The sequence below is a fragment of the Corapipo altera genome, unplaced genomic scaffold (genome assembly GCF_003945725.1).
Source record: "Corapipo altera isolate COAL_440 unplaced genomic scaffold, ASM394572v1 71, whole genome shotgun sequence".
Taxonomy (NCBI): Eukaryota; Metazoa; Chordata; class Aves; order Passeriformes; family Pipridae; genus Corapipo; species Corapipo altera.
This window is the reverse complement of record NW_020884916.1, coordinates 3,988,982-4,010,850: the sequence shown is the minus strand read 5'-3', so window position 1 is coordinate 4,010,850 and position 21,869 is coordinate 3,988,982. Positions and strand designations below refer to the sequence as shown.

Genomic DNA, 21,869 nt, shown 5'->3' with positions numbered 1-21,869 from the left:
CAGCACCATGTTCCTGTAGGAACATGATGCTGCAATGTCACCATCTACTGGAAAGACATTTTTAGATATTAAAAACTCACTGAAGAGAAAAGAAAATGTGACTGTGCACTAGTAAGTGACAGTAGGTTGATGGTCCTGGAAAAATCCATCTTCAGACTGATTGTTCCAGGCAGAAACAAGCAGCAAGGTGTCCAGGCCTCCTCTGCATCCAGCATCCCTCATCCCTGCACCATCTCCCATCCTTGGAGAAACCTGCCTCACTCATTTCTCAGGCAACAGGGCAGCTGGAGACTTTGAAACCTACAGAAACTCCATAAACATTCACTCAAAGCCAGGGTGCACAATTCCTCTGACACGCCAAAGTGTTCCAAAACATGGCAGAAGGCTGAAAAGGTAGGGTGTATCATATAAGAAAATATTTAATCCTAGTCCTAAAAGAAACTCAGCACTCGAGACAGAGCCTGTCAGAAAACCACAAGAAGGATTTCAGAAAGGCTTGTTTCAAAAAGTCCTTTTTTTTCTGGAGTCTAAATAGAGCATGTTTTGAGGACAGCCAAGGACACACAGCTTGCTACTTTGGGACCTTCAAATGACCTGGATGGAGGTTCACCCCTCCTTCCCCACCACTGCAGATCCTAAAGCCTGAACAACTGAGGAAGTGAGGAGATTAATGGGATAACCTGCTCTCTCACTGGAATTTTTCTTCAGATGTGGAGATGCAAGGCTGAGACTGGTTTTGAGCACATCTCTGCCCTTCTCCTCCATTATTTCACAGGTGAGGGTTTTACCTGGCGAGGTCTGGGTTTGGATCCACCAGGACACTGACAAAACGGAAGAAGAGACAGTCCTTCCACTTCACAAACTCCTCCTGCCAGAAATCAGCAGAAAACAAATTATCAATCAGGAAAACTTCATGTGAACCCTCAGGTTGCAGTCAGGACAGCACCTGTTAGAGCATACAATGTCCATCAGGCAAAGGAAGCAGCTGTGAAACCTCATCCAGAGGTACACAAAATAAACCCAAAACAATGGTGTTTGGGAGGATGTTTTAAGCAGCATAAACGCCACAGCAGCATCAGGTTAACCACTGCAAAAAGTAGAAAAATGAAAAATCTGTTCTCCCACCCAAAGGCAGACACTGTTTTCAGAGTGACACGCACTCCAAACCTGCCTTGAGTGACCTCATGTGAACATCGGGAGGGTGAACATCCCGAGCCTCTCAACATTCACATCTCCAGAACAATAAGCAGGAGAAAAAAGGTGCTGTGGTGCTTGTTGTAGTCATTCATAGAGCAGTGAAGCTGAAGGGAGTTCAAAGAAACCACAGCGAGAAAAGAGGTAACCACTGACTAAAAATAATCTCATTATCCAACTTTAGGTATCATTGATATGATTTCTGCCTAGCTAGCAAAAAAAAAGAAGAAGTAACAAAATATATAGTTTAAAGTATTCTTAATTAAGTGTAGATTCCTGAAGGTATGAGCAATACAGGCACTGGACAGGCTGCCAGGGTTCAGCACAGCTCAGACCCTCTCCTTACCTGCAGGAGGTTGGTGAGCAGGATCAGGGTCTGCTTACGGATGAAGGGATTTGGGTCCTTCAGGCACAGGGAAATGTTGGGAATGTATCTGTCCACCATGGATGTGTAACGGATGCACAGGTCACACATCACAATGACAACGTTATTCCGGACAGCCACGTCCTGGGACACCTCCAGCTCCCGAGCCAGAGCTGCAATGCACTTCTTTGCCAGATCCTCATGCTGTAAACACAACTTACCTGTGAAACACGACAAGACTGTGAATATATTCTCCTTCCCAACCACCCCAGCCCAGCTTACTGCCTCCTTCAAGTCCAACACGAGCCAAGAAAGGAATCAGGAAGTAAACAGGGGAATAAACAAGAAACTCATGCTGAAACTTGATGAGCAATCTGCACGATCTCTCAAAGAGATGGTACTTCAAGTTCTTCCAAACTCCCCTTAGACCTATGGAGTGGGTCTCTATGCCAAATTCCCTCCTTCACAGCAAACTATTTCTGTGTACAGGGTATTATTCAAAGCAGCTAAAAAGAACAGCCCCAGCTGTCATAGGCATAGCAGGGAGACACCCACCTCTGAGAGCATCATTGAACCAACTTAAAATAAAATAGCCTGCATTCTAACATCACTTCTCCCTGTTTCTAAGCTCTGTACAAAGGTATTAAACTTTCCAAAGCAGTTAAGGAAAGAATAATGCTGTCTATCTCCAACAGAAGAGACTTGTTCCTAACCACAGTGGTATTAAAAACCAGAACTTGCACTTCCTCATAATCCTGGGGTACAGATTGCCTAGGCTTCTCTTCACTCATGCTGGGGAGAACAAGTAACTATGTACAGTCATTCTGCTCTAAACTACATCAAAAGCACCAAGTTTTCTTGAGCATCTTACATGCAAGATGATCCTTCAGCCAGCCAGCAGCCAACTCCAAGCACAACGACAGCACAGTGCTGAAGGACACTGCTAATTATTGATCACTATTAATGCATTAACCACCTGGAGAAGCAGTCACAGAGCTGGCAGGGTTTTTATGATTTGCCCAACTTGTTACCATGGATATTTGCATTGCTAAAAGCTGCGAGCTGAGGTAATGCAAACAGAGCACTGTGGTTATCTGTCACAACTGACACAGAATTATTCAGCAAAAGACCTCTGGGATCATCCAGTCCAACCTGTGACCACCTTGTCCCCCAGCCCAGAGCACTGAGTGCCACATCCAGTCGTTCCTTGGACACCTCCAGGGATGGGGACTCCAACATCTCCCTGGGCAGCCCCTTCCAGTGTTTAACAACCATTTCTGTGAGGAAATTCTCCCTGATGTCCAACCTGAACATCCCCTGGTACAACTTGAAGCCACTTCCTCTCATGTTATCTGGGAACAGAGCCCGACCACCACCTGGCTCCCAACTCCTTTCAGGGAGTTGGAGAGTGAGAAGGTCCCTCCTGAGCCTCCTCTTCTCCAGGATTTTGGGCAGAACTTCACCAGAAAGGCTGAGGCAGAAGGAGGCACATTCCTAGTGCAGGGTGGCACTTACCCAGAGTAATGAAGGCATGAGCCCTGACCAGGGGGGGGCATGGCCGAGCCTCTGAACTGGGACAGCGGCTGAGAAACTGGGATTTCCTCACTGTCCAGAGGATCAGACACTGGAAGAGAACAGGTCAGGAATGAAAACATGGTAAAGTGCCTGTAAATATAAAGCTGAGGGCAGCAAGGGGATTGCCTCACATTGGTCCTCGTTGACAGAAGCCAGAATGGACTGAACCAGAAGGAAGATGCGTTTGCCCACTCTGGCTGGGCACAGCTGGGCAGCCTCCCCCAGGAGGAAGAGGTGTCTCACCTGCAGAGATAAAACACCACTGAAGTCAAAAGGCAATGGCTGAGCTGCAAATTAAGTCAGCAGGAGTCGGTACTTCTCCAAAAACAACTTCAAATTCCCTCAGTCCTTTCAAGAAGGCAGTGGCTGAACAGAAGGTGAGGCTTTGAAACAGAAATCCTGGGTGGGTGTGTTTAATATGCTCTAACTCCCCACACTTCTAATAATACTGAAATACTCCTCAAAGCATTCCATGCCTTTTACAGACTTGTTTCACAAACAGCTCATCTAAGAAGTTGGAGTGGAAAAGCAAAGAAAAAACATATAATTTTATTAAAAATACATGGGGTATCACATCCTTAAAGTAACTGCTGACATGTAAAGCTGTTGTATGCTCCCAGGCTCATAAATACAGGATTTCATTACACATACAAAGCATGCACATTCCCATTATCCCAAGTTATTGGCATGAACTTTCAGGAAGACCAATTCCAAGTACACCTACACCCTTTGAATAATCTGTGAAGGGGAACCAAACTTACCAAGAGACCTTCTTGCAGCTGCTCTGCTCCATCCTCTTTGAGGACTATATTCGAAATATAGCTCTCACAGGTGGATACTAAATCTCCACACACCTGGTTGAGCAGCTCCTGTTCCATAATTAAACAAAATTAATTCAGCACTTAATTAATTAAACAAAAGGCAGCAGTAATATCTGTCCACACATGAATCCCTAATATCAAAGTCCTTATATGCTTTTAATAATCTAGATCCCATTAAAGTCAATCTGACAGTGCCTCAGAGCTTTAAAATTCTTCCTGCACATCAAGGGATGTGTGCAAAACACCTTGGAAAATTTGGGTTTTAATGATCCACAGGTCTAAGTTTACTTCATTATAGAAATCACAGAGACTTAAACAAAAAGGATTTAGGTGACTGTTTCATGTACACCCAACACATTCGAGGTGTCTGTGAGAATTTTTAGATGTTGCTTGGAAAGTGCAATTCCATGACATCATGTGAAAACATGATGTTTCACTTCCAAGGGATGGAAGGGAAATGGAAAAAGCTGATTGTCTGCTAGATTGGGATGAATATAACACATCATTTCTGTTTTCCCACCATCTAAAAGTGGTAACCTGAGAAACCAAATACATATCACAGAATCGGCCAGGTTGGAAAGGACCTCTGAGATCAAGTCCAAGCTTTGACCTAATATCACCTTGTCAACCAGACCAGGGCACTGAGTGACGTGTCCAGTCTTGTCTTAAACACCTCCAGGGACGGTGACTCCACCATCCCCCTGGGCAGCCCATTCCAATGGCTGATCACCCTCTCTGGAAAGAATTTCTTCCTAATATCCAACCTAAACCTCCCCTGGCAGAGCTTAAGACTGAGCCCTCTTGTCTTGCTGATGGTTACCGAGTGAAAAGCCCGACCTCCATCTGGCTACAACCTCCTTTTAGGGAGTTGGAGAGAATGAGGAGGTCTCCCCTGAGCCTCTTCTTCTCCAGGCTCAACACCCCCAGCTCCCTCAGCCTCTCCTCACATGACTTGTGCTCCAGTCCCTTCCCCAGCCTTGTTGCTCTTCTCTGGACCTGCACCAGCCCCTCAACAACCATCCTAAACTGAGGGGCCCAGAGCTGGACACAGCACTCGAGGTGTGCCCTCACCAGTGCCAAATCCAGGGGCAGAATCACTGCCCTGCTCCTGCTGCCACACTATCCCTGATCCAGGCCAGGATCCATTGGCCTTCTTGCCCACCTGGGCACACTGCTGGCTCCTGTTCAGCTGCTGTCACTCAGCACCCCAAGGTCCCTTCCTGCCTGGCCCTGTCCAGCCACTCTGTGCCCAGCCTGTGGGACTGCAGGGGGTTGTTGTGGCCAAAGTGCAGGACCCAGCACCAATGTCCTGTGCAGGAATGAAGAAGGAAATCAGGGCTACGTTCTGAGAAGCAATTTCGTTCAGAATGATGGAGACATTTATGATGACAGTGGTGATGACTGCATCTGTGATAACGACCTGGATCCATGATTCTGTTGAAGTAACTTCATTGAAGATCCAGCTCTGCTTTGGACTCCTCCTTGTGAAAGCAGGAAGACTCACTAAAGCTCATCACAAGTTAATTGGTTACACCCCTCTCAATGTAGAATTAATCTTAGGATTTCAGCCTTTTGTCCTCCACTGACATTTGTATTGCCATTTATCTGAGCCATTAAAATTCCACTGTACACAAGTGCCTCTTACTGATGGCCCAAAACACAGGACATCTCAAAGGAGGGTGCACTGGTTCTGGCTGAGCTGGAGTTCATTTCTCCAGAGCAGCCCTCACAGTGCTGTGCTTTGCACTGGGAGCCAGAAGGGTGTTGATAATACACCAGTTTTTTGGCTGCTGCTGAGCACAGCATCAGTGCTGGAACACTCCTGTCCCAGTCGAGGGCAAGATCCTGGGAAGGGACACAACCAGTCCAGCTGACCCAAACTAACCAAAGGGATATTCCAGATCATGTGAAGTCAGCTCAGATACAAAAGCTGAGGAAAGGAGCAGGAAGGGGGAGGCCGCATTCCTTGTTTCCAATGGCTGCCTGCTAAGAAACCATCACACATTGCTGAAGCCCTGCTCCCCAGGACGTGGCAGGACACTGCTGCTCATGGGAAGTAGAGAATAAACCTTGTTATTTTTTGCTTTGCTTTTGGGTGCTCAGGTTTTGATTTTTGCTTTAGTAAAATGCCTTATCTCAACCCATGACTTGTTTTTCATCTTATTCCCTCTCCCCTTTTCTGGCTGGGAAGGGGAGTGATAGAGAGGCTGGGTGGTGCCCAGCCAAGGTCAACCCACTACAAAGAGAAATATAAAACCCACACAAAGAGAAGTCATTAGGGACAGAGACCTGCATCAGTTTTAGCTTCTTTGCAACTGTGCTCAGGCTGAGATCTCTGTTTTACCAGCAAAATATGGCCTAACATCCCACTGTGGGAGCAGAGCAAAGCTAAGGCATAAAACAAATGGGGCAGAAAAAAAGTTATGTGCAAGTTATTAACTCCCTGTTTAGTCCCATGAAAGAGATCTAGAAAATATGTGCATGTCCAGCAGCTCTGCTATAGAATAGTCAGAGATTAGGGTATAAATCCATGTTTTCAGACTGGACCAAGACTGAGAAATAGCTGCTATAATAAAAGCACAGCAACAGGTCTCCTTTAGGAGTTCTGTAAACTCGGACAGAAGGCAAATGCAAGATATTTAGAGGTGTGTGGGGACACACTTTGGAAGAAAGAAGATTTCTTACAAGTCCATCCTTGGCTACAGGATGTTCTCCAGCACAACTGCGGCACAGCAAGTTGGAGCTGAGCAGAATAGGCTTGAGATGATGAAGTCAGATCCTCATTTTTAGAACTAATCAACCCACAAACTGGAAACAGAGCTGCCTCCAAGACACAGCCCCCCTGAGTGGGGAACAAGCTATTTTAAAAGGCATATTTTAAGTCACACCTGAGCCTCCTCTGGCACATCTGCACATGCAATGCAGAGCTTCTGCATGGTCTCCACAGCAGGGCTGATCACCTCCAAGGGGCACTGAGACTCCTTCAGCCAGCACTTGATGTTGTCTGGAAATGAGACCGCACGCAAAATGAGCATTTCCTAAGTTCATCAAGTGCTTACACAGAGGAGAAACAACTGCTGGGAGGGGAGGCACGAAGCCTCCCTTCCCCTCTGCAGCCCCTCAGAGCCACTCACCCATCAGCCTCTGGCAGCTGCTGTTTGGGAGGTGCTGTGCCACGTGCCCGATGACACGCAGGATGTGTCCGACGGTGCCAGCGCTCGTGTTCTGCTGCCTGGAAAACAGGGGAGCAGCCAAACCAACATGAGCAACAGCTGAGGAACAAATCACAGCTGAAGAGTCCTTTCATCTGGGATATGCATTATTAAGGCAGAGCTGTCAAACCCAATGAAAGCTCAAAAAGCCCAAGGAAAGAGTTGGTTACTGCACGAATCTGGAGGCCGTTCCTTGCCTCCCAGCTGCAGAACCCACTGCCTGAAGGAAGAACTGTGATCCAAGCAGCTAAACAGCAATCTCTCTGTGGAAGAACACAAAGTGCTCCCTTGCCTTGCTCCTCCTCCTCACTCCCACCTCTTTACTGCAGAATAGAGTTTAAAGTACACACACCAACCTGCTGACACTGTCCCAGGTCTCAATGATCTTGGAATAATCCAGCTTGGGTGAAGAACTTGCCACCTTAGCAAGCAGCATCCAAGCTGCCATGGTATGTTCTGTTTCCACGTGGGACAGGACATTACTGATGAAAGTGGAGGTGAACTTGTTCTGCCTGGACCATATGTGGAAAGCTTTGTTCAAGTAACGGCTGCAGAGAAGAAAGAAAAGTAAATTAGAGAAGGAATGAACAAAACAGTTGGTAAAATCCACTAAAATCCAACATCCCTGTCCAGGAAATGCTGGTCAATAAAACAAAGCTGCTGTCACTTGGCATTCCCATTATTCACACTCAAAATTTACACATTTACTATGTATTTTTAGTCTTCCAGTTCAAAACCCTGACCCACTCCAGCCCTGGCATCCTTGCATGGATGTAGTGCTCTGGGGCAGGAAGACAGAAGGTCCAAGTGGTACCATGACACACCAAGAAAATATAATTTCAGCCATTTGTAACACAGACTTTCCAGCAGTTGTTATTTAATACCCAGAATAGAATGGCCTGGGTTGGAAGGGACCTTGAAGATCATCTCATTCCAACCCCCTGCCATGGGCAGGGACACCTTCCACTGGTTGCTCAGAGCTCCATCCAACCTGGCCTTGAACACTTCCAGGGATAATGGGACAGAAAAGTCATGTTGAGCCATCATACCCCACTAATTTTTTTGTTTAGCCCTAATTATTTGCTTCACGTTGGAAGAGCTGTGAGATTTATGAAGCTGGAAGGCACTCTAAGGTCAGGAAGAAGAAGGTGTCATGAATCTACAAACTCTGTTACAAAATAGCCCAAATTAGAACACTGACAGTCCCCCAGATTGGCACAGCAGCACCACCAGTATCTCATTTTCTATTTCTGAGCTATTATGCCCTGTTGACTAATAAACATACAGCTGTCTTTAATCATTGTTGTGTCCTTGTCATACTGTGTGTCATCCCCTTTCTCCTGCTTCTTCCCACAGCATTCTGCAAAAGGCAGAATAATTCGATTTGTCATAAGACAAGTAACATATTGTACATAAGAATTAATACAAGGTGATGTTCTTGCTTTATATATCCTCTCTCACTTCTGTCAGAGGAACACCTCCATTGGAGCTGAATATTCATGTGCATATCAGTGCATGCAGAATAGGCTGTAACCAACACTCAAGTCCAGGGAGAGAGCACAGGTAACAAGAGCAGCAAGTGAAAAATACTTGACACAAAGGAAAACTGAACCCTCCTCACCACCTGCCAGCCTGTCCATGCTCAACAGCTCCTCTGTCCCAGGAGCTGGCAGAGCACCACAAGCACCTCAACACCACAGTTTCCATCCCTAGCAGTTAACATGAGCTTCCACCCCTTTGTTTCAAGCAGGGAATTTAAACAGCTTAAAAAGAAATCCCCAGGAAATTGAGTTTCTTGTCCTTGCACAACAGACAGCATGTGCATTTTAACAGTGTGTCAACTGTGATACCTAATAATCTGTGGCCCCACAGGGAATGAGAGCACAAACTCATATTCTTATCTTAGTCCTCCAGTCAAGAGGCAATTTCTTTCTGTAAAAGGAAAAGTTGTGTGTTCTAGCAGGATTAAAAGTTAAACAAGTCTGGATTTTGTTCCTGAATGTTAATATAGTAAAGGCAATAAAAGCATCCCATACATTGGACAAAAGGGTATTTCAGAAAAGCCATCAGAGCCCACAGTGAAGGAAAAATGCTCTTACTTCAGCTCCTGGCTTTCTGAAGACAACAGGGTGAGCAGATCCCACGCCAGCCCCTGCTTCCCATCATCACTCCTGGATTTATGGTAAGATTTTATAGGTTGCAACAAGAGCTGATCAAGGCACTCCAAGGCCTTTTCTTGGACAGAGTTTTCTGCATCCATCACAACAGGCACCACTCCATTTAACCAGGCCTTCTGCACTAGAACATTGCTGGGCTGAGACTGAGAGAAATACATGTATTAGAAACATTTTTAAAGCATTAGAGGATCCTAAATGCATGGGTTAGACCAGCAAAGGCCTTCAGTTCCTGCTACTAACTCTGAATTTTAATGAACCCCAGCACTGCAATGTGACAGCAGGTGGGACAGATGAACTTGTGTCTCCTCAACATCACAAGACATTTGATCATATCTATGATAAATACCTGGTGTTTCTGCTAAAAGTACTGCAGTACTTTGTTCTTAACTCTATAAAGAATTATAACAGCATTGCAATAAGGTTCTACAGCAGATGATTTAACACTAAAAAAAAGAGCTTTGCTTAATATAAACCCTGTGCTCCAAGCCTGAGTTACAGACCCTTTGTGAATAAACAGAAAAGAAAGAAAAATATAGCAGTGCTATCATCTACACATTACATCTGAAAGTGATTCAGGTTGGTTTTTTTTTTGTAACTTGAGAAGGCCAGCAACATAAACATTTTCTTCATGACACATAAATCAACAGCCAGAAGAATCAGTGCTCCCAACAGTTGGAAGCATTCTTCATAAATCACAAGTAGGTATCAGGATGAGTCACGACTTCCGAGTCAAAAGGGAATGAAGAAAATTAGAACAGAGTCATGAAATGCAATTCACTGAATGAATAACTGGTCGGTGTGGATCCTCCTCCTTTTAACCCACGGTTTGCCCCGCTCGGTGTGCACCAGAATTCCCGTTTTTCCCTCACCAGGAGGAGCTCTGTGATGGATTGCAGGGCCTGTTTCCTCACGGACACCGCGGGGTCCCGGCACCGCTCCTGGAGGGTGGAGAGATCCTCTGCAGAGCAGGGGATCACCCTGTGCTTCAGGATGCTCACCAAAACCTGCAAGGCAAACCAGCAGCAGAAACTCTGTTGGGAATACAGGCCACGGGCGCTGAGTGGCAAATCAAAAAACACAATCTACCCCCTGCCGAGTTTAACTAAGGGATTCATCTCGCCCAGAGTGAAGCAGCACATTAACGATTCATGAGCACTGGGCACAACCAGATGTGAAAATGAAACAGGAAAACATCATTTCGCTCGTTCCTGTTTTGTAACAGCGCTCGGATAAAGGTGGATGTCACAATTTTACCCTGAAAATAACACGGCTCTTGTACGAGCCGTGGCTTTTACCTGGTAATAAGGAAGAGGGGAGTTATTTTTATTTTTAATCAGAAAGCATCAAAACAAGAACTGTAAAGCCTTAACCGGGAAGCTCAAATCAGTGTGTGAACTGAGGGGGAAGAGCTGGAGTGAAGAGGACTAATAGAGCAAGGCAGGTAGCAGTAGACACTTATTTTTTAAAACAAGGAAATTTCCATTGAGGCATCTCTTTAAAAGCTATGACTTCATTAAAAAAAATGAGCAACAAGCAAAGCAACACACAGAGGCTGGATATAACCTAATCCCTTTGCTAACAAGGTCAAAACAAACTAAGCAGTTAATATGCTTCAGTTTATGAGGAAGTGTCTTAATTGAAAAGCCTATTGACATTTGACAAGAGCCTCTCTTTGCAAATGACGGAATAACAGACTGTCAGAGAGAGCACCAGAAAAATTTCCATCATTATGCCTGCATTATTTACTTATCAGGAACTAGTAAACAAGATCTTTAAGGCCTGGAGGAACTCTGCAGGGAGAGCAGGAAGCTACAAGTGGGCAAATTGACAGAGTTTGCTACAAAACTGTGGCCTGATTATTTATATACGTGACATTTTGGGTAATCACTGAGAATAGGGAAGGATGCAAAAAGCCCCCGTACCTGGAGAGCAGATTTCCTCACATTGGTTTTCTCATCTCCAGCTCTCACTCTCAGCATGGCCATGACTTCTTTTCCTATCCAAAACCAGGATAAAAAGAAATTAGGCAACACCATCATTTAGAATTACAGAATCCCAGAATGGTTTGGATTGGAAGGACCTTAAAGCTCAACCAGTTCCACCCCCTGCCATGGGCAGGGACACCTCCCACTAGACCAGGTTGCTCCAAACTTCATTCAACCTGGCCTTGGACACTTCCAGGGATGGGGCAGCCACAGATGTCTGCCCAAAAGTTTCAGAGGGCCAGAGGAAAAGACTGAACAGAGCATCATTTGAAAAAAAAAAAAAACAAACAGAATAACCCAGAACGACGTATAAACCAGAAGGAAAAAATAACCCAAATTTTCCAAAGGCTTTCATTTGAAAACGTCTTAATACACCATAGAAGAGAATGATAAACCAAATTACTTGATTCACTATAAGTCTGTAATTTCTGACCTCTTTATTTGCCTGCATAAAAGATGTTGGGTTACCTTCACAGGCTGAAAGCTCATCAGATGAATCATGCACAGCTCTAACAAAAGCCTGGGGCACAGGTAACTCTGCTACCTGTGGGAAGGGCAGGTGGAGGGCAGAGCACAGACAAATGGAAACAACACAACAGAGCCAAAATAGGTTTATACAGAGCCGAGAACACCCACAACCTTCTGTGAGTTTTGCCTCAGAGCTCCACACAGTTCCAAGAACTCATATATGAACTGCTGTGTTTTATGGAGGGGAAATGACTCTGCTTATGAATTCCTTGAGGCTGCAGAATGGCAGCTGCAATGAACCACGTCAGAGTCTACAAGGAAACCAGAACACATCTCTCTTCCCTGAATGTCAGGTCAGGGCTCAAATTTTACTTTCCACAGCCACATTCATATTTATTTCTGCGTGTCGTCAGAAAAAAAGCCACATCATCAAGGTGAATGGTTTATTAAATGGCACACAACTGAATGCACAGAGCCACAATTAATTATTTCCACCCTTTTGAATCATTGGACTATTTGACTGGTCATAATGACTTAAAACATTTTACCAGTGCTTTCGAGGTTTCTATTTATTGCTATTTGCTAGGTTTCTCCCAGCATTAAGTCAGATTTCCCAAATATATGCCAAATTTGGAGATCTGTTAAAGAGATTCATATGGACATCCACACTGTTGCTATTAAGAAATAGGATTAGTCACAGGGAACTGATCAAAACTAGTTTAAAAATAAATTTTTATCAAAGGAAGCAAAGGGACTTTGATCTGGGCTTTCTTAATGGGCAGTTAACTGCAGTTCCATCCTCCTCCTGCCTGAGAGCAGCTGGACACAAAGGGCACAGAACCTTTCCATGGCAAGATTTTGCCATGAAAATAGTCCAGTCTTGTGAAGAGGACCCCATCTGCTAAAATAATCACACTTTGACATTGATTTTACTCACAGTGACTTGGAAAAAGAGAGAAAAAAAAAAAAACCAAAATAGCAAAACCAACCAAATACCCCTCAAGTTCTAAATGGCTGAGAACTCTCTGAGGAGGGCAATGACTGGTTTTTTTGGGCAGAGGGAATTCTGCAGTGCACACCTCACCTTGCAGTTTATCCCCACCCTTCTCATCTCTGCCCTTGAGCGTTTAGCACGTTCTGACTACCCTCAGCCAAGATTTATTTCTCTTTTAAACCATGAGAGCTGTTTGGTCTTCAGAGAAGTGCAAAATTAGCACAGGCATAAGCCAAGCACAGGCGTGTGCCAGACAGCTTTGCTAATGCACCTTGACTGCCTGAATTTCAGTATCCTCTTGAGCTCCAGACAGCCTTTTTTTCATTCAGACCTTTTCTTAATTTGTTTTGCCAAGTGCCAAGTGCACGCTCAGCTGGGTATCAGATACAAAACCAGGCATCCTCTGGCACGAGGAGTCCGCAGCTAAGCGGGGAATACACAATACCTTGAGTGGCCTGGAGGACTTTGCTATCTGAGAGAGCAGATTAACGAAATTTATCAGTGGGGTTGTTTTTAAAAGGAGGCTTTCAGTGGAGAAGATTGGAGCCTGGCTCCTGGAGATAGGGAGGGAGATCCCATGTGAAGAGCGGCGCGAGACACGGAACAAAGACACGGCTGCAGGATGTGAACCGGGCAGAGAATTGAATTGTCAGCAGTTCAAGGGAGGTGAACAGCAAGAACTGAGAGCAGAGATACTGGCAGAGGCCTAAAGGTTGGGAAGAAAAGCTCTTGCACGCAAGAGGAAAAGAAAGGGAGAGATTTAAAGCAGGAACATCGTGGCCACAAAAGCCAACTTACATGCTGATTTCATGCTATCAACAAATTAGACCCAGCTTGCCATGCTGCATCAGGACATTTAATGTGACACTTTGCTTTCAACTCCAGCCAATACCTGATGCTGCAGAGAAATGAATCCCTCCCTACAGAACATTGCTACTCTAAGGTGCTGTGCCTTATCCAGCAAAATATATTAGTTCTTTGTGCACTGGAGCAAGAGATTTAATTACCCTGAAATTTATGGAGCTCCAAGTATTATATCCCACATCAATTACCATCCTTTTTGGGGAGAATAAATTACCTGCTTTTCAACAAGTGTTGCCACCGCATTAGTACAAATGAACATCAGTATTTCAAGATTAAAATGTATTTTTCAGACTTGAGTAGAAAGAGTATTTCTTTATGGCTGGCACTTCCACCCCCTCCATCACCCATAAGTGTCTTTTAACAGCTCTACAGAAAGCTCTCCCCACTTCCTCTGAGAAATGGACAACACATACACTTCAGAAAGACTAATTTCAATTAAGGCTTTGGATGGTTATCTGAAAAGATTGGTTTAATTTTGACATACCATCAAGCCCAGTAGCATTGCTGCTGTCTGTCAGCTCAATACTTCTGAAAGTAGGTAAGGTCTTCTGTGGATGGTTGGACACAGCTGAAAGAAAAGATAAACGTTTAAGACTAATAAAGGCATATGTTCACCCAGCAAGAAGGTTCAGTGTTAAACAGAGAGCCTCCTGCATGCCCTAGGTTTAACAGATATGTGTATTTTTAGGGAGTGGCATGCCAAAAACACCCTCAGACTTACTGAAAAAGAATGACTCTGTACCTTCAGCACTGACTGTCACGCTCGCAGTGTTTGTGTTTGCTTCCAGCACGGTATGGACAGAGGCTGCCAAAAAAAGAAACAGAAGAAAAAGAAATCAAACCAAGTGTTTTAATTCCAGATATTCTGTCATCCCGATTTTTTTTTTTTCAGGCAAGTAATCTAACCGTGGGATGCTCTGTGCATACTTCTGAGCTGTGCCATCTGGCCTTTAGCACACCTGAGGGAGCTGGGAATGCCAGTCACGAACAGAACAACTTAGCAGAAGCAAAAGGCAACTCAAGATTTAATCAGCTGTCAGGCAAGAACGAACTGCCCTTCCCCCCCCCCCCCCCAACGAGTAATTTCAGTTGCCTGTAAACATCCTTCAAAGGGATCTCGTGAAGGAATCTCTTTAGAAGTGATACACGAGAATAAATCCCTTCCAAATATGAGGCTTCACGAGCAGCAAGACTCATCTGTTGCTTCTCATTATGACACAATACATAAGGATACTATGTGCTGATTTTTAAGTGCCTGACAACTCCCACCTCTCAGCAATTATTCCCTAGAAGGTTCAAGAATTATTTTCACTATGTAATGTGACTCTTGGGGATGGTCCCGTGCAGGGCCAGGCAGCAGTTGGACTCGATCCTTGCAGCTCCCTTCCAACTCTGCCTATTCTGTGATTCTGTCATTCTGTGCATCATTCTGTGATGCATCCATAACACTTACAGCTCTGCAGTAACTCCTGGATGCTCTGCAAGGTAGCAGCAGCCTTCATTTCAAGGCAGTGGGCAAAGCTGCTCAGAGCTTTGCTCCGGACCAAGGGGGCTTTGTCCGAGCAGCGCCCGAACACCATGACCTGCACCAAAAACTTGTGCTTCAGAAACCTCTGCTGATCCAGGGACAAGGAGTCATCCGGGGTCCTCTCTGGCACCTCCAGCAAAGCTAAGGCCACATCAAGAGCAAACACTCTGTAGGAAGTCTGTGGGAAGGAAAAGCACAGGAGGTGCTCTGTTACTGTAAGCAAAGGCACAGGCAGTGCCTGCTCACTCCACCTGCCTTTGGGTGCCAGCACTAACACTGCTACTCAGTGCTCACACTGAACATTTCATCTTCAAAACATCAAGGAGATGCACTTACTCTGTTAAGTGAGTATTTATACAGCCAAGAGATGAATTCAGCAAACTCCACACAAGGCAGTTTATTCAGCAGAGTCACCAGGGCCTGTGCAGCGTAAGTGCGATAATCAGCCTTATCTGGGACCTGAAAGATGAGGGCAGTTGCACGGTGTGACATTTCAATGCTCTGCTCTAGAAGCCAGAAAGGCATTTCAGGGCTTAAGGTAAGTATTTTTTTATTTAATGAGGTGATATGGTCACATTCAGCAATGGCTGGGAGAACAATCACAGCTCCCTCACTCACTACTTCACTATAACATCTTTTCATTCCTTACAAAACACATTTCCTAATTATTACAGATAATACAGACACTCCAATGCATCCACACGAGTTCTCCAGCTCAAGAAGCAATAAAGCTTGGCATACCTTGATACAGATATGTTGCAGTAATATTCGAAGAATAGGAAATACAGCTTCTTTCAGCTCATCTACCAGAGAACTGCACAGCAGAAAGAGAAGCAGATTTTAATAAAGCTGGTCTATAACAGCAGAAAAAAATCAAGACAAGGACATTCCTTTTGGAATGCATTTGAAAGGGCAGGAAAAGTGGGCATTCTGGAATCATGAGTGCTAGTGCAGCAGGATATGATCACAGAATCATATTTACATTAACCTGCCTTTGCAGGCAGAAAACATTTCTTCCAATACCTTTCCATAAGTAGAACAACAACAGAAAAAAATAAAGCTTCTTTGTTCTCAATCTACTTTTATATGTTGTCTGGGAATCTCTGCACAAACTACACTTTCCAACCACATGGATCCCCGACAGGGGGAATAATAAACTTAGGCAAAACATATCATTAAGCAGGAGAAAGCAAAGAACTAAGGAGAAATGAGCTCCATGTTAATCTTTCATTTCCTTTACAATTCTCTGTAGTAAAACACAAGACCTGAAAAACTGACACAAAGCAAAACACAGAAGATGAGTCCCTTCCACTTACTGCCACTTTCCTGTCAAACAGCACCTTCTTCCCCCTCTGCCAGCAAGCTGAGTAAATTCCCATTACAGACATTTTAATTAAACCTCATTTGCACAAACAACTTCAAAGGTAGTGCCAGTTTGTCTCATGCTTCTATCAACTCAACAGCAAAGTGAAGGCAAGAGAAGAAAAGAGCAGCCACAGCCAGGAAGGGCAGTGCCAGAGCTCTGTCCATCACCTGATGAATTTTACAGCCTGATTCCTGGCACTGGTCACAGCTGATGTGATGGGAAGGGCTTCGTGTCTGGAACCCCCACGACTTTCCAGCATCAGAATGACATTGAGGATTTTCTGGAAGACACAGCGAAGAGTCTGGAAAGGAAAGGTTATTTTCAGGTTTGTTTCCATGGATAAGCCTTCTGAAATAATTACTAAGTAATTCTGAACCAAACAAACTTAGATCCAACCAACAGCAGATGTTAAAGTATGACTTCTAGCAGAATCATTCCAAGAGGTCCTGTTCATTAACACACACGACATCTTTCCTGCCTGTGATAATCTCATATAAGTTCAGTAAAGCCTAAGAAGGCTTCTTGAAAGCATCAACAGATCCCCTCCAAAGCTGTGGACTTTAATTCCCCAGAATCACGTGGAATTTGAGTAAATTCACTGGGTTTTGCACAGAAGACATCTTAAACTAAATACCTGTTTTTACCACTATGTGCACTCGAACTTTTGGAGTTCCCTCCCTGCCACACTCTTGGGAACACAGCTTGCCTCATCATCCTGACAATCTCTGAGCAAACAGGAGAGTCAGGGAAGGTGAGGGAGGTCTGGGAAGGGGAGCAACTACATCTTCCTGTCATCACAAATGCCAACAGTTCTAAAAAGCTCCTGCTGTGCTGAGGAACTGAGCAAGCAGAAACACACCTGAGGCTGCTAAAGCTGGGCAGGCACTCAGCAATTCCTCAGGTTAGGGTGTGCCAAGCTGCAGGCTTTCCTGACCAGACAGCTGCTAATGCCCAGCCTTGCTGGCCCAGAACTAGCCCAGGTGGGTTCACACAGGCTCACAGACACAGCACGCTCACACCCATGCTCCAAAAGCCCCATCCACGAGAGCAGCACTCAGAAGTGGGACATGACCCAGTCTGCTTGGAATTTACCCCAATAAAAATGCAAAGCTGCAGACAGGTTTCTGGTAGAACTGGCTGTTCCGTGATTACAGACCATGCTCTGAACAAGAACCAGCCCTGCTCGCCACCCCCTGCACACAACACAGCCCCATCATGCTCCAGTGCTGCACAGCCCAACCCCACACACGCTGCCAGGTGGTGCTGGAGCTCCATCTAGCAGGGAACGACAACATTCCAGGCAAATGCAGTAACCTGGAGTTCTCTTTTTTAAGACACAGACATCTAACGCCACTGCAGCCATCCCTCTGTTCTCAACTCATTTGCCACGAGAGTCACTAGAGCACGGAATTCACTGCACACAAATGCATCAGCAAACAAGCCAAAGGGAATAAGGACTGGGTGGAAAGAAACATCTTTCCTCTGACCCAGCAAAGACCTGCACACGCACAAAAAGGAAAACTGATGTGAAAAGCAAAAGTAACCATGCAAGCAAAAATAACATGCAGGAAAGAAGCAACCCCTCCTTTTCAATACTGCTGTGAGGATGTTAAAGATGTTGTTTAACTTTTACCTTATCTTCTGTACTGTGCAGAGGGGAACACAGTGAGTGCAGTCCATAATAGGCCAGCTCAGGAATGTACTTGGCTTTATTAACATCCCTAAGAAAAAAGGCAGAGACGTGTCTTGCAGAGAAACAGTTACTACAACTATTACAATCAAAAGAGCTCATTGACTGGAAAACATTCAATATTCACAAGATGCTGTTTGCTCTTAGTAGGTGGAACATGTTATAATTATCTTCAGCAAAAGAATTCATCACTTTCATTTCCATATAAACAGAACAATAACACAAGCGCTGAGGGCTTTACTTGTTCACAGCATCGTATAAACATTAAGAATCATTTGCTCACATTGCTGATGAAAACTGGAACTCGTGCACCACTGGCTCAAAGCTTGTCATTTCCACAAAGACCTGCCAGGGAACAAAACCAAGCTGAGCTCATTCGTCCTTGGAAGTGTCCAAGGCCAAGTTGGACAGGGTTTGGAGCAACCTGGTCTAGTGGAAGGTGTCCCTGCCTGTGGCAGGGGGGTGGAACTGGATGAGCTTTAAGGTCCCTTCCAACCCAAACTATGATTTATGATTCTTTGAACAAAACACCTGGCACCAGCCAGCAAGTGTTAAGCTGTTAAACGTGAGTCAGACACAGAGCAGACACCCCACTCCCAGATTTCCACTGACACTCACCAGGGACCACTTAAAGAAAAGGCAGGGCTGCCACCCCTCCATGTGGAGTGCTCTGTGCCCCCCAAGAGTCTGTGTTAGGGGGCATAAGGTTCCTCGAGTTGAATCTTTATTACCTGCAGGCAGTTCTGCAAACATTGAGGCTTTTCTTTTAGGGAGAACTTGAGTAGAAGCCTCAAGAAGTTTTTCAAAAGAAGGAAGATTGCATCGCGGACTTGAAGAAGATCTTCTGTTGAAAAGTAAACATTTTCATCCTTCTCTTCCTCCTCCTCCTCTTCCAATATCTCTTCCATCTATATAGGTAGAAAAGAGAAACATCTTGCCAACAATTTCCTTATTAATAGCAATTTATGTCTGAAGAGATTACACAAACATCTTACACTGGAGTTGTCGTTCCTGTGTCGTTTTCCTTTCTTTCTATTCCTTCCTGGATTGGTCTGAGAGCTTGGAGCATGAATCTTCTTTCTTTTCTTCAGTTCTTGAGGCCAACACTTTGTCAGGGTGTAAAGGCACTTATCAAACATCACTTCATGGAACAGTCGGTTACCGATGCTGCCTGCCCAGAAAAGACAACATCAGTCCTCTGGCAGACCAAACACAGAGAACCCAAATCACCTGGGCAACACAGCCCATCCCTGGAAGTGTCCAAGGCCAGGCTGGACAGGGCTTGGAGCAGCCTGGGCTAGTGGAAGGTGGCCCATGGCAGGGGGGTGGGACTGGATGAGCTTTAAGGTCCCTTCCAACCCAAAGCAGCCTGTGACTCTATGATCTCTCCACAGGTATTGTCCTAGAGCCTAACAAAGTTCAAGAGAAGAACAAAGAACTAACTGAACAAAGCCCAAGTGCACCAGGATGATGTGTCATCACCAATGACATTCTGCAGTAGGACCACCAGCTGGCTGACCCCTCCTAGATGAATATCAGCAAAACTTCAGAGGATGCCTCAGCCTTGAATACAAAAGGATCCTGCTGTGAACCAACCTGCTGAAAAACCCCACCTGCTGGTTACTTTAAACTCATATTTTTGTTTTCACAAAGGAACCCATCCAAACCTGCTGCACAGTGAAATCCTCTCCAGCGACAGAGCAGGAACAGGAATAAGCTTCTGCCACCTCTGTGTATTGTTGTCAGACCAAAGGGATCTGTGTGGTCCCAGCTCTGTGCACTGTGCAGGCTCCCCTGTCGACCTTGTCACAGGATACAGACCCGGACTGAGGCCATCACAAACCACTCTGTGACAGGAGGCCAAGCTGCCACCAGACTGTAACACTCAACACTCACCCCACAGCTCAGCTTGGCCTCTGAGGATTTCAGGGACAGCAGGCAAACAGTGCCAACACCATCACCTGCTCCACCTGGGATTCTTACAAATGACAAAAGCCTGATCTTGCCTGAATGATGCTCCATCCAGCAATAAAGAGGCCCATCCCGTGGCTCACCTGGGATCTCCAGCAGCAGGAAGTACAGCCCAGCTGCATGCAGACCATAAACCCTCTGCTGTGCATCTGCTCTCTTGTGCTGCCCTGCGTGCACAAAGTGATGGAGCACGGCCACCAGAGCCTGGTGGGACAGGCTGTTCTCAGCAAGCACGGTCCAGATATTCTGAGGCAAAACAGGTGAGGAACAGTGAGAAAACCCATAACAACACAGCTGTCCAAAATTAGCCATTATTCAGATTTTAAACAGCTGCCACTGCGACCAACCCCCTATAAATTATATATTTGAAAAGATGTTTTAATAAGTGTAGTACATAACACCATATATAGTTAATATTATGGTAAATTATAAATTTATTATTAAAACTTGGGAGTAGCTTCCCTGTGAAGCATTCCAGCACGTAGTAACAAGAATTGTTTGGGGCAGCCTTTGAGTATTATGTGAATTTCAAGGCAGGAAGGAGGTGACAAACAGAAAATGAGGGGGGCTGGCTCCATGCTCAGGAGACACTGGGTGGTCTCACCTCTCTGTTCTCCGGGTCCTGAGCAGCAAACGGTGACAGAGCACTGTACAGGCTGGTAAAGGTGTCGAGCCCGTCGGCTGTGATCTCCTCTGCTGTCAAGGAATCCAGAGGCTCAGTCTCTGTGAAATCCAGATCCCACACCGTGTCCACCCACACTGAGAGAAAAAAAAGAGTTTATAAGCGCCAGGTGCGACGTTTCTCCAAAACACGTGTTTGCCCCCAAATAACGCTCTGAAATAAACACGGAATACCCCGAACCCAGCGGGACAGTTTCAGCGGGAGCGCATCCCAATGCCGGGTGTCACCCGCACCCCGGGACCGGGGAGAGACCCCAGGACCGGGACCGAGACCAGGACAACGATTGGAACCGGGACTAAGACAGAGACCGGGACCGAGAGACTGAAACAGAGAGACCAGGACTGGGATCAGGACCGGGAAATGAGAGATCCTGTCAGAGACGGGGACAGAGACGGGGACAGAGAGACCTGGACCCGGACCTAGACCGAGAGACCCGGACTGGGACAGAGACCAAGACCAGAACCAGGACAGAGAGAGCGAGAGACCTGAACTGAAACAGGGAGACCGAGAGACCAGGACAGAAACTGAGACCACGAGAGAATCCGGGACCAGGAGAGAGTCCAGGACCGAAAGAGAGAGATGGGAACAGAGAGCGCCACTGGGACCAGAACCGGGACAGAGACCGAGGCCGGGAGTCAGAGACACAGAGACCAGAACAGAGACCGAGAGACCGGAACAGAGACCGAGACCAGGAGACAGTCCAGGACCAGGACGGGGACCAAGACCTGGACTGAGAGAGAGAGAGAGATGGGAACACAGACCGACACTGGCACCGGGACAGAGCACGGGACCGGGACCGAGAAACTGAGAGACCGGGACCGCGAGTCAGAGAAGAGACAGCGAGACCGGAACAGAGACCAGATCCACGACCAAGAGACAGACACACAGACAGACACACAGACAGACACACAGACAGACACACAGACAGACACACAGACAGACACACAGACAGACACACAGACACACAGACACACAGAG

The 21,869-nt window shown here is 45.7% G+C and overlaps 1 protein-coding gene across 1 annotated transcript in view; it reads right to left on the bottom strand.

The window, feature by feature from the left end:
- Window positions 1-21,560, bottom strand: part of NCAPD3 (non-SMC condensin II complex subunit D3) — a gene marked incomplete at its 5' end in the record, with an annotated part of 30,475 nt that extends 8,915 nt beyond the window's left edge. Inside the window, 25 exon segments of the mRNA XM_027655426.1 lie at window positions 789-868; window positions 1,541-1,779; window positions 3,074-3,110; window positions 3,112-3,182; window positions 3,265-3,376; window positions 3,895-4,002; window positions 6,843-6,958; window positions 7,089-7,186; window positions 7,523-7,714; window positions 9,266-9,486; window positions 10,213-10,347; window positions 11,266-11,339; window positions 14,139-14,222; window positions 14,397-14,459; window positions 15,108-15,360; window positions 15,519-15,641; window positions 15,924-15,996; window positions 16,716-16,849; window positions 18,182-18,269; window positions 18,522-18,583; window positions 18,970-19,146; window positions 19,234-19,409; window positions 20,293-20,455; window positions 20,814-20,968; window positions 21,503-21,560. Of these exon segments, the coding sequence (XP_027511227.1) occupies window positions 789-868; window positions 1,541-1,779; window positions 3,074-3,110; window positions 3,112-3,182; window positions 3,265-3,376; window positions 3,895-4,002; window positions 6,843-6,958; window positions 7,089-7,186; window positions 7,523-7,714; window positions 9,266-9,486; window positions 10,213-10,347; window positions 11,266-11,339; window positions 14,139-14,222; window positions 14,397-14,459; window positions 15,108-15,360; window positions 15,519-15,641; window positions 15,924-15,996; window positions 16,716-16,849; window positions 18,182-18,269; window positions 18,522-18,583; window positions 18,970-19,146; window positions 19,234-19,409; window positions 20,293-20,455; window positions 20,814-20,968; window positions 21,503-21,560 (3,092 nt within the window).
- Window positions 21,561-21,869: the final 309 nt, after the last annotated feature.